The sequence below is a fragment of the Chaetodon trifascialis genome, chromosome 21, assembly GCF_039877785.1.
Source record: "Chaetodon trifascialis isolate fChaTrf1 chromosome 21, fChaTrf1.hap1, whole genome shotgun sequence".
Classification (NCBI taxonomy): domain Eukaryota; kingdom Metazoa; phylum Chordata; class Actinopteri; order Chaetodontiformes; family Chaetodontidae; genus Chaetodon; species Chaetodon trifascialis.
Window position 1 is genome coordinate 4820229 of NC_092076.1, and position 13421 is coordinate 4833649.

General features: G+C 44.4%; 1 protein-coding gene across 1 annotated transcript in view; it reads right to left on the reverse strand.

Annotated features, from left to right (window-relative positions):
- Positions 1-3524: 3524 nt before the first annotated feature.
- The window catches only part of sdk2b (sidekick cell adhesion molecule 2b), a 249802-nt gene continuing 239905 nt past the window's right edge, over positions 3525-13421 (reverse strand). Inside the window, exons 43-45 of the mRNA XM_070990041.1 lie at positions 12705-12834; positions 6260-6316; positions 3525-5720 (exon numbers count right to left, since the gene is read on the reverse strand). Coding sequence (XP_070846142.1) covers positions 5298-5720; positions 6260-6316; positions 12705-12834 — 610 coding nt within the window. The 3' untranslated portion in view covers positions 3525-5297. The remainder of the gene's footprint in view (positions 5721-6259; positions 6317-12704; positions 12835-13421) is intronic.

Genomic DNA, 13421 nt, shown 5'->3' on the forward strand with positions numbered 1-13421 from the left:
TTCCCAAAAAGTTGAACTATTCCCTTAACCCCAGCAGATTTTTCAGATTTTGAAGTGAACTTTCAAGCATTTCAGCTTCACTGTCTCTGGGGACGGAAAAACTGTGTTTCTCTTTGAACCCTCTTTATTACGTCTTCTGAAATAATTCAGAAACCTGCCGTCGCAAACTGACAAGCCTTCGTGTTTTGCATGTTTTGGTTTCTTCCTCAGATAAAAAAAGATTTGGTAAGAACATTTTAGATGTTAGCACTAAAAGTGGGTCTCAAGTTATAAAGCAATTACTAAAAAAAGTACAGTATAACAACTCCACTCTCTCTCATGGCTGCAACAATACTCCAGCTCAAACTTTGACACAGTGTGGGCATGTAGTAGCTTCTCAATAAATATTAGAAATGTGGCATCTGAGCATGAGCACAGACCATAAAATTCATCAGCTTTTCCCACTTATGATTTGTAGCATTAGAGCAAATGTACTGCAGAGTCGCCCATTACTATAATTAAAGGTCCAGACATTTTGATTTATTATATTACAAAGTTACAGCCATGAAGGTAATTAGGGTAGATTTGGTGATCTTCACTCCAATTATTTTTGACAGTTTCCAGATTATGTACTTTAATTTCACATACACACACAAAGCAAATCAGGTGTAGAAATGAGCCCGTGCCTGTGCGCTTACAGCAGTCATCTGGTCCTCAGGTGTGAACTCTCGTCGCGCCGCTGACGCCCACCTGTCTGTTAAAGCCTCATTTGCCCACCTATATCATCAGGTCTTATATTATTGGACCAATTAGTGGTGCAGAGTTTTATGGGGAGCTCTATTTGGGTCCTTCAGAACTTCAGTGAGGGCATGAAGGAGCACAAAACTTTGATGGTACGTTCCCCTCAAGCGGGCCCCTTATTCAATTATTGCTTCCTTGTGTGGTGTTGTGTTATGAGTTATATAACACACACAGCTTGGAGAGGCTGCAGTGAGAAATTGGGACACGAGGGACTCTCTTTTCTAGTGGTCAACTGGACAAACCAGCGGGGATTAAAATAATTGTGACCAAATATGACTTCATCCAACAATTTCAGCAATTTATGTCACAGAATTCAGTTGCCTCACATCCCTAAGTAGATCTTGCTCGAACCACACACTGTGGAAACTAGAGCGAGAGCGAGGTTGGCTGGGGCAAAGGGACTCACCAAAACGGCTACGGTCATTTTTGTGCCTTTTCCCATAATGCACATTAAGTCAGGAACAAATTTAAGCATCCACCAAACAGTACATTAGAAAGGCATTCATGAAAGGCACTCAGGGAACATCCCCTTTTTAAATTAGTATCCTTTCTCCCGCTGCCAGTATATCCTCTTCAAATCCCCACACCACCCTCAGTGAAGCTCACAAATGAGGCAATTAAATTCAGGGTTTCAAACTCCTTTGAACTACACCTTCTGTCTGAATCCTTTAATATTCCAACTGCGGGTTCTCAAAGCTCATCAGGGCTATTTAGTACCTTGGGCTCCCTTTTTAACAGGGACCACCAGCTCGCTCCTTTCTGTCATTCATTTCCTGAGGGAGAGCGAGGAGAGAGACGGAGGGAAATGAACATTTCAGCGAATGAAATACCTCCTGTCTGTGATTCTTTTGTCGTGGGGAAATTTCCCATGTGTTTTCAAAAAAGAGATTAGCGCCCTGGACGCGCTCGCTCCAATTCCCTGCTCCGTCCTATCCCATCTAATCTCCTCTCTTCTCTTGCCCATGTGTGTAGTAGGTTAGCCTTGGATCAAGTTGACTGTGATCCAATTAGCATCTAACACCATCTGACACCGTACATGTGCTTCTGTCATGCAAGGATGTGCCTGTTAGTTCAGTCGCTCTTTCAAACTCCAACTCATTGCTTACGCCTTAAATGCATTTAAGCATCACTTTATGCGCAGTCTGATGGGTTTAATGGGCCAACCGAGCCAGTTTAGTCGACCAGGGAGAAGATGAGCTGATGAATTCTGGTTATTGGGTTGCACAGAGGAAGATGAAGAAGTCAGACGGGGACATTTGTAGCCAGATAACAGGATTTCACAGCATCTGCACTGATCTAATTGATTGCTGCTCTGAGTAACACCAAGGTTAGGTGGAATATCATCAACTAATTAGGCATCCACAGAGCCCACCTAAGCTTACACCAAGCATTTATACATAGAGCACTGCTGGCATCATGTCCGTGTCCTCCTTTGATGCGTTTTAGGACATGTCATTAAAGGAAAGGTGCTTTTTGTGGCACGATGGGTATTTAACACGTTCACATTAGTATTAACTGGAAATACTAATTGAAGCCATGTTCAGAGTAAAAACGGCTCTCCGTCACAGGGATGCAAGGTGGAAGTCCAGTTAGAGCTAATTTGAATCAGACGTCAAACAGCTGCTCTAATGTCAAACTGACTCTTTAAATCTAATAATAATAGTCATTTCTTTACCGTCTCAAACAATCTTTTGCCTGTGCAATCATAGCTTAGGGAGTGTAACTACACCTGTCAAGCTTTGCATTTTCCCACATGCTGACGAGGCATGCATCAGCGTCTAAGAAGAGCCAAACTTGGTATCTCGAGAATTTGGAGTCTTTCAAAACCCTGAAACACAAGAGCAGACGTGTGAGGAACGGATTAAACTACTAAACAACTAATTAGCTTACTACCTACAGCGGTAATCAAGCGTCACTTTCAAAGTCCTGCTCTTTGTTTTGGGGAATTCAGACTTGAGTCAGATACCATTGAATTTGCCAAATTCATGGCTTCATCCTTGTGTCATCAAATCCTTCTCTCTGGTAGAAGTGAAACACACGTTCTGAAAATACAAGCAAAGCATAGAATCAAGCTAACGAAGAATGTTTTTCTCCAACAGCAAGCATCCAAACAACTGGTGAGGATGCTGATGTTATGCTAAGGAGATGTAGCTTTAGCCTCAGTCTTTAAGCATTATATCATGTACACAGCCTTCAAGTACATATTTAAGATCCTTGTAGAGGATTCTCGTTTTAAAATAGTTTCCATGTCTGAAAGTTGCATAGCTTAACCATTAGCATTAGCTTACGTTTGCTAGCTACACTTACTGTATAAAATCTGCTAACCAGGGTAATCATTTTCGTCATGGTCGTCAGCCAAAAGAGAAGCCTGCTTTTGTTCATTTCTGTAAGGAATCAAAGACCTAGTGTTTCGAAAATTATTATTACAACCTCGTGTAAATGGACAATGGAAAGCTTGACATGCAAAGCAACAGTAAGTAAGGAGGGCAGGCCGCATCATGGTTCAGTTATGTTCCCGCACACACTTCTAGAACTGGTGCTACCTTCAGGTAACGTCCATTCCTCTGGTGATCTTGGTGAGAGAGTTTGCAGTGTGTGTGTGTGTTTTGAGAGCTGCTGTCAGGCCGAGTGCAGCTTTACACGAGGTTACCACTGTATGATGACGTGAATCTTCCCATCAGCGCTAATGAGCCTAATCCTCTTTAAGCTCTCCTGCACAGTTTGCAATTGAGTACCAGAACCGCTAACATTCAAAAATAATTTATTTCAGAAATGTACTGTGATCATATATTCATTCAGATTCTGCATGATAAGCTTTTGTTGCGTACACTGAAATCACCCCACAGAGAAAAAAAAATTGTAAAAGCAGATGACATTTTTTTTTTCTTCCTTTTTTTGAACTATGGAAACTAGGAACACACCACTGAGTCTTCACTATAGCGTTATGAGTGCGCCTGGCAGGCGGCTGGACGGCGCCAGCCCTCTGTGGCGTTACTCCAGGCAGGTTTAAAGTTGCTGCAGGACAATCTCTTTATAACCAGACACACAGTGAATGATCTGTAAAGCTTACACACAAGAAGTGTAATCACACGCACACATACACATGCACACGCGCATTAGCATTTGGGACAGTACAGTCACACCTGAATAGTACAGAGTGGTTGATTACACAAAAAGGGAAAGAGGTGAGGCAATTCAATGACATCATCTCTTGGTGCAGGCCCAGCGCTGCCCCATGATAGTGTTCAGTGACAGAAGAGTTACACCAGCAGGGGCGGAAACAGGAAAAAAAAAAACCTTTGTTTCTTAGCAAAATCACACTGTTAACCATTTTAGCAGAACCAGCAGCTGTGCCCACATGTGAGTGTCCCACACTACTGCAGCTCGACACTCTTAGATTGGAAAGCGTCTCAGTAGACATATGCAGAATGAGACTGATGTGTGTATAAGCGAGCCAGCGGAGGGTGGAAAAAAAAACATGGGCTGCATATGCAAAATGTATCCGCAGCCCACGTCCGTCAGGATTAAAAGAAGGCTCACGTAGCGCGAGGCCAGCCGTCACGATGCCAGTCAAGGGCACAGTGAGCAGTTCAGTCACGACCGGTGCCAGGTATCATAAATAAGCGATTCTCTATCAAGGCATCTTTGATCCACTGTAACACACTCACAAAAAGACTTAAACACTTGAACAGATATACACTCATTTCATATATCTGCAGGATCCGTCCGGCACAGTCACCGACGTCTGACCCGCCGCGGCCGAATGTTGCCCGACCTTTCTATGCATTTGTGTGCTATAGGCCGGAGAGCTGCTTCCATGGAAATGCATGATTGTTTCGCCTCCCTGCTCTCCCGGCCGACACGTTCAAATTTGTTCGATTTGGCATGAATCCCACATTCACGTCTGTCTTTAAATTCTTCCTTTTTTTTTGTTTTTACATCCAGTTCATCCAGTCCAAACACGTCCTTTCACGTCCACAATATGGCTCCATCATACCGTTATTTCAGTCTCCATCAACGCAGACTCGTTGCGTTGACTTGATTTTGTGTTCTAGGTACATCTACTATATATATATATATATATATTTATATATATATTTATATGTGTGTGTTTTCAGATTCTTGTGACCTGTACAGAATCAAAGAAATTAGCATTTGAGTGTGTTCAAAAAAAAAGAAAGCAACAAAAAAAGGAGGAAAGAAAGTCATGCAAATAGTTCAAATGAGCAAAATAAAAGCGAAGAGATGTTGCAGAGACTATTTTATCAACTGGTGAGAGAACTCAAAGTCTACACTGGCACACTTCCACACATTAAACGATAAAAAAGTGCTGCTAAAAGTCTCATAGTCTTGTTCTGCGTGTATCCAGGCTGACTAAAGACAACACGTAAAAAAAAGTAATGAAAGGAAGGAAAAGTGTGAATGACTTGATTGAGCTGACTGCGCGTTGCTATGTTCTCCTTCGACACAAGCTGGGTTGATATCTCCAGAAAGCTTTAGGTCCTTTTCAGCATTTTTCACACAAAGGAGGAGAAGCCAGCGATTGGGGCCCTTGAGCCAGGGGCCAGGCTGCTGGGGGGCCTGTAGAGGGTGCTGTGCTGGCTAGGGGGATTGGAGCTCTGCTGGGAGGGGGTGGGAGTCCGGCTACCTTTGGGCCTGAACAGGCTGCCTTGGCCCTGGGGCTGGCCCTGGGCTTGCTGAGGCTGGGGGCTGGGTGAACTGAGCTGGGGGGGCAGCGGAGGTAGAGGAGGCAGCGGGGGCGGGGCGCAGTGATCCGGGTCGCCCGACTCGGACTCAGTGTAGCTGTAGGCCTGTGCCCGGGATATGCCTTTCTGCTGGCGCCGCCAGGAGTTGTAGTACGTGGGGTCGCTTATGTAGTGGTTGACGAAGGAGTGGGTCTTCTGTCGGTTGGGGTCCACCTCGTACTCGCTGTCGCTGCCCTGCGAGGGGAAGACAACAAAGAAAAGGCATTGATTTGTGGAGTTAGTAGGGGGTGACTCTGCAGTGTTTCCATGTGGAGCAGTTAGAGATGCTGAGGCTATAAATGTAAATGAACATGACGTTATTCTGAGCAAAGTCATCAATTCACAATCGTCCCTGTCTAAACAACACACACACACACACACTTACACTGACAACACAGCACAAGATCACACGGACACCAAAAATGGTCAAAGCATGATTACGGAGGGATGACTTGTTACTGAAGCGTGCATTGTAAACGGACCATCAACACAAGATGGCAAAGGTCAATTTATCTGGAGGACTTAAACTAATCAGTCACAGGGTCAAACTATGTGTTCAGGATCTCTGTATCCACCCGACGCCAGCAAGGCGGGGTTTGGTGTTGTGTAGCACAGAATACCACATAAAACCTATAATGGGAGTCTGAAGGAAGAGACTGGATGGGGACTAAGAACTGGAACCAGTCACCTATCAGGCTACAAACATTCAAAGCAGGCAGCCACAGGAACCTCACCAAATGCAGTGGAAGTGTATGTAGGCCACCTGTTCCATATGAAAACACCAGCGCCTCCTATGGGTGAACAAAACAATGGGTTTTACAGTGCATCACCATAACAGAATGATTAAAATGGACCAGTCATGATGATGAGAATATCATAGATATGTCATACATGTATACTGTAGATCCTTTGTGCCATTCTGTGTGAATGGTGTGAAAAGTAAAAAAAAAAACAAAAACACAGGTCGTGCAGTGCATTCTCAAACATAGACAAAAAGTGTGATTTCAGGATTCGCTGGGAAGGAAGAAGAGTTCTTCTTCTTCATTCTTTAAGTCAGTTTGAATTCACTTCAAGCTGCCGTCTGTGGAGAAATGACAATAACCTTCAGTGCGCTCTCGTCACTGACGCTCCTCCTGCTGCAGGCAGCGCTTTCATCGTATTCATGTCAAGAAAGGTTCCACCAGTCAAACAAAAACCAATGTGATCATTGAACACTCAGTGGGGATTGATCATGGGCAACTAATTGCCATGAAAGCGCGATGCCAATTGGCCAGCTAGCATGTGATTAATCACCTGGTTGTGGTGAACTAATGCTCAGTCGACTTTGCCAGAACGGTCGCTGGAGAACTTCCCGAAGAGCATTGGATGCGAAGTAAAGCGACAAAAGGCCTTTTCTTTTGAGAGCAGCGCACCGCAGAGATGGTGCTGATTATCGTGTCTCTCCCACTCCTCATTATTATTATCATATTCCATCTCCTCACACAGAATAATGGCTGCTGGCACGCACTCCACAGCACAGCTCTCATGCTGGACATCGCACAGCACATATGTGATACATATGTCGGTGGGCTCAGATTTCCCTCTGCCTCTACTTGGATCATGCATCCTATGCCAAACCCCCTATACAAAGGCTTTTCTCCTGTAGCTGTCAGCAGGGTTTATAAACAAACAGACGACGCTTGTGTTGAATCATAAGAGGAAAAAAAAATCCCACTTTTTTGATCCTCTTTGGTTCTAAACAAAGGAACGTGATCCCCCCCAGACCTTCCCCCACACACACTCTCTTATTTGCTAAAATAATCAAAGGCAGACACTGGCTCAACATTCAACTCAACAAGTGGATCACAAGTTACTCTCTTCTTTACTTGCTTTTATATTCTTGTTCCTCTCAATAACCAGAGCAGGGGTGTGGGCTGCGTCGGTGGCTGCGGGTGTTTGTTGTCCATTTGTAATACTGCTACCCAGTTGCAAACACTTGAGGCAAACCAGTGTTGAAAAGCATTCCAGTCATGCCAGTGTGTTTAGCAACACAGTAACACAAAAACAAGATCCATTCACAGCGGACCAACAAGACATACTGATCCACTTCAAGTGGTATTACCTCACTCTAAAAGAATTAACACTGCATTGAGATGAAACACTACTCCAGTTGTGTGTGTGTGTGCGCGTGCGTGCGTGCATGCGTGCGTGGTAGAGGGAAAGAGCCAATGCAGACCAAGTGTTGACACAGTGAATTGCATCCTCCTCCTGCCCGCCTCGGCTTGGTCGTGAAGTGTGCGCAACAGATGTTCTGACTCTTGAGATGTTCGACATGCAAGTATACAGCAGTGCAATCTGTCCTCCCTCCGCTTCTGGTTCATCACCAGTGTTTAACAGAAATAACTCAAGGATCCAAATGAGGAACCTACAGTGGAGATGCTTGACGATGTGCCTCCAGGGCAGCACGGCCTGTGAAACAGCTCCTTGCTTCGACTCATTACAAGCTAATTACCAGAGCTGAATGGTGTGAAAGAAACAGACTTAAGGCATGAAATGCAGCATTGCACCTCAGCCTCAAGGGAACCACCAGCACCTTATTTATGCAAGAATATGTGTAAGACAGACACATACCAGCCTGCCAGTTACAATTATTAAACATCTTTTCATCATTATGATGTTAAATTAAGCAGAGAAAAGAGATTAAGAAATCTATCCAATTAACTGGTGAAACCTCTTGACAGTATTTTATCATCAGCATAATAAAGTTGCCCCGTGTTCCTGTTTACACTCACTAACAATGTAGGAGGGAGACTAATATTGGAGGGGGCTAAAAAGGGAGAAATATGCAGTGCTGGGCAGTATTGGTGCTACTAGCTTAGCTACATTTCTAAGGTGGTGGCGTGGCTGTTTTCTCAATCAGCTTAGCTTAGCTCTGTTATTGATCGAGCAGTGCGATAGCGTACACACAAGCTACATTTTCCCAAGTATTTCTGAAGCTGGAGCGCAGCAGAGCTTTCTTCTGCAGTCTGAAATAAACACTGTTAAGGATCGGTACGTGACATTACGTAGCAATCCTCGGCCCGACGCCGACATCGTCTCTGCTGCAGGGGTACACAGACACACAAGCCTGAGTTTACTTGATGGAAATAAGGCAGAGGGAGAGCAACTGATCCTGAGGGAGTCTGGGGTTTCATTCTTTTGCTGCAGTGGACTGAGTTATTAAATTTTTAGTTAAAAGTTTGGCCAAGCATATGGACACACGTACACAAAATACCTAGAAAATCAAACAAATACTTGCTTTTTGATATTATGTGGAGCACATTTGTTTGTTTTTGTTGCTATATTGGTTTTGGAGCAGTGAGAGCAGAGCGCAGCTTTCTGCTTTATTAGCAATGAACTTAACATTTTTTTTTTGCCTTTCTGCTTGACAGACAGTTTTATTGATCACTAAGACAGAATTTGACTGGGAATGAAGTTGGTTCAGAGTAAAAAGAAAAGCTTTGATGTATTAAACCACTTTTGCCGAGTTGCTGCAGCTGAGCTTGCTACATTTCTCTGGGGGGGGCGAAGCTTCATTTAATGTAGCTTAGCTCATTTTCCAAGTAGCTTGTCCAACACTGGATATACGGCAATCAATGTACATCACATATAGGCCAAGATTACTATTTGCTGGAGATAAATTGTTCATTATTGGCAAATAGGGCAAGAACTTTGACCTTTGACCTCAGCCTGAAAATGGATATGATGTCACATCAGCTTTCAACCAGTTCTTGTTTTTATACATATTTATGCCTAAAGTTGGCCAACAAAGCATCTTATGATTAACCAAGTGTCAAAAATGCTTTGAATATAACTGAATTTTACTCTTATGGTGTCTGTGATGACATGAGACTGAAACAGCAACCTACAGGCAAGCATGACCCCCATCCCCCCGCAAACCGATGCATACCCCAATACCACAGAGTGGGTCAGTCCTTTGTCCTCTAGTTATGGATTACTGCAAAGAGGAGGGGGAGGAAAGGAGGGGCTGTCTACGCCACTCTCATTGATAAAGTGAACGCAGCAGGGGTCCCCAGAGACAGAGACAATAACAGTATATGTGGGGCTGAAGGGGGATTAAAAAGAGACATTGGCAGTAGATACATTTTTGTGTGCAGCGGTTTCTGAGCAGGAAAAAAAAAAGATCAGAGTGGAGGAAGAACAGGAACTGTAAGACATGTTTTTGGGCACATAGTGAAACATCTACTGCATCAAAGTCAAGCTGTATTCGGTCATCATCGAGGGGGGTATAGGTCTGCTCAGCAGCTCCGATCCGCTCTCACGACTATAATGTATGTTATTTCATCAAAACAACTATAATCAAGGGATTTGAGATTTTCTTGGGCATTAGTGCCCCAGACTGGTGGACTACTATTATTTCTCATTTTTTCTTTACTTTGTCACCAGTTTGTAGTTTCAGGGACTGTATGAGGCTAGTTTACGTCTCACAGTTCCTCCTTTTGCTCGCCATTTCTGTCTCTCTCCACTATCCTTTGTCACATACCATGAGACACCATCTAATTATTAAAAATACATAAATAGAATTTAATTGTGGTCATAATTTCCTTTTATTCTGGGCTATGACATCATACTTTAAGTAGGGCCAGTCAAAACAAAGTGTGTTGCCACTAGAGACGATCCAAACATTACAGAGAGTATTCTCAGTTGAGCCCCAGCCAAAAAAGCTATGGTAACAAGAGAGACAGGGGATGGGTGGGTGGAGAAAGACAGAGACAGACAGAGGCAGGACGGGGAAAAAAAGGAGAGAAAGCATGTAAGAGAAAGCAGACAGTTTCATCCCTCTCCCACGGACTGCCGCTCTGCAGAGAGCACAATCCACCATCCATCTCTGACTCAGAGGTGAGATCGTCTGTCTTCCACTGGTTTCGGCCTTAAATGACACACAAAGGCAGTGCCACAGAGACAACCTTGGAAAATGAGAAAGCCTATACTCCAAAGGAAAAAAGTCAATAGGGCTCCACCTGCAGGGGAGCGGAGCAGTAATGGTGGCCTTGTTGCCTTGCCAAGTCAGTGTTAGCTTCCTCCAAATCCTCTCTTGAGGAGGAGTACAATAGTCAACTTATACCTGCTGGTGGAGGCCCCGGGGGATTAAAGAGGACAGACAGCACAATGTCATACTGATAGCTCAGAGTTATCCGCTCAATGAAACTTCAAAGAGCATTCCTGGATTTCTCCGAACCGCCATTGGGTGCTGATATGTTGGCCTGTCAGGGGCGCGGCGGACGAGCCCTGGGGTAACAGGCGGGGCTCTGTGTGTTTTAGCCCATCAAAGCCAACATCGGCCGCTCGAATGTGCAGTGTGGCAGCAGGCGGGCGTCGTCATCCCGGGCTGAGGGGGGCAGTTACTGCGTTAAGGGCCATGTTTGACAATACACAAGTGCCAACGGTAGATATGTCAGACAGGTGATGAAATGACGAAATGATTCATTTGAGGGGATGTTATCGCGCTTCGAAAGGTCCTGTCCGTAGCAATTCATTGTGGGGAGATTTTCATTTGATCTGCAAATAGGACTCAGATCCCGATAAGGCCAGGCGGGGAGAGATTTCTGGCTGCAGAATTCACACCGGGGATGTATCTTGCTGAGAGATGTTCCAAGATAATTTGGGAAATGCCTTGAGTAAAGAATTCCTAGATGAAAGAAAGCACCGAAGGAAGCCTGAAAGCAAAGGGAGTTTAGGAAGACTTCCCCCCTGCCGCTTTCATCTGACTAGCATCAAAACCAGACTGCAAACCGCAAGATAGATCACCCAAACCATGGAGAGCCAGGGAGGGAGGGGACACACACAGAAACAGAAACAACTTTTAAATATAATATGTATATACACCAGACATAAGGGAAAACACAATTCAGATAAAAGGACAAGGGAGAATAAAAGGAAAATGAAAAAAGGACTAAAGTCAGGAAATCAGAGACATGAGGGTGGGCGGCAAGCAAAAGACAGAGGGAGACTGACAGAAAGTCACCGTTTATCGATTGGACTCTCTCGCTGGGCAAAAGCAGTTTGGCTCAGCACACAGCAAAACGCCTCAAGTGAGACAGTCTAGCAGTAGCTGTTAGTCATCTATCAGTCCTGACAGTGTCTGCTTAGAAATTCAACAGAGTTTCAAAACAATGATTTTAGACTCCTCAGAACGCTAATGAGGGTCGGCTCCACCACAGAAGAAGAGCCGGGGCGAAAAGCCGATACAGCGTTTGAGTTTTCCTCACAGGTTATTTTATTGACACTGACTTTATTGGCTGAAAATTCATTGGGAATGTTTGACAGGCTGCCTGGCTGGAGCAGCAACTTCCAATATGTAAGCAGGCCTAAAAGAGAGCATCTGCCCTTGCTGTCTTACATAACAAGTGCTGTGGCTGAGTGCAGTGGCCTGGATCATAGGTGGATGTTTGCAGAGTGACTTCCTCCACAGGTCACTGCCTGGTCTAAAAACTGCTTCACCACCAGCGAGCACAGCCGTTTATCTCTCATCTCTCCTTGTGCATTACTGTAGCCGTATCATATAACCTCTGCAGGCCGAGCACACTCAGGTGAGCGACTGAGAGGACGCCGTGTGGACCGTATGGACTGAGACAAAACTGACAGCTGACAATGCAAAGCTGAATTCATGAGGAAGTCAAGGACGTGACAATATGCACACAGACAGGTACGAGTCTGATTCCAGAAACGCTGCGTAAGACGTAAATAAAAACAAAATATTATCATTCCTGAGCCAATGTAGTGAACAGCTGAGCCTTTCCAGGATGCCCCTTTCATACCCAATCATCATACTATCACCTGTTACCAATCAACATGTTTACCTGTGGAATGATCCAAACAGGTGTTTTTGGAGCGTTCCACATCTTTCCCAGTCTTTAATTGCCCGTGTCCCAATTTGTTTGAAGCATGTTGCGGCATCAAGTTCAGAATAAGCAGATATTTACAACCATCAGAGAAGCTGATGAGGTCAAACATTGAATACATAGTCTTTGTAGGATTATGAAACCATCACATTGTTTTATTTATGTTTTACGCAGCATCCTAACTTTTTTGGAATCAGGGTTGTACGAACACGTAATGGAGACACACGTTATGCAGGCAGACGCTGAACGTTTACACAGACCAGAAAAGACAGATGAAAAACGGGAGTTGCTACTGCACCTGTGAGTCTGAGATTTCAGAGGGTTTTTCAGTCAAGCTGCTGCTCTCTGCGGGGATCAGGTCGTTGTACTTTGTGCTGACGTCCTCGTCTGAATAGTGAAGACTGCCTGGACTGGGCCGAGGAGGAGATCTGGGCAGAAGATGAAAACAGAGAAAGGCTGAATAATTCAGCTGCTTGTTGTTGTTAACTGAAGAATTTCACTGAGCCTTACACAGTTTTGGTGTTTTGTGATAATGATTTAAAATCAGTTTAAATTCAAAAGACGATTTTTGCAGTTTTTGCTCATCGCAGTGAGATCTGAGACGATACTGCCTGAAATCACGAAGTCGGATGACCAGAAAGATTTGAAACGAACCCGACTGACCTCCCTGTTCAGCTTTGACCTGCCATGCTCATTGTAATTGTGTGCACACACTTTTCCTGGCCAGTTAAGGACTATTACAGGTATTTCTGGTGCGCTGACCCTGAGGTTTACCCCCAAATAAGCCAGAGCACAGAAAGCACAGCTCATCTTACCACTGAGTCTCATTTGGGAGGTTTTACCTGCCTGGTGGCACAAAAACACAAAAGGTCTTTCATTCCATCAGCTATTGGCTTTATAAACCAAATATGTTGAATGACAACCGCGACATTTGTGCTAACCTGTGCACTAAAATAACTCGGGCTTGTTTACACCCTGGCTGATGTTTTAAGGCTGTGTTCAGGCTCACTCTGGC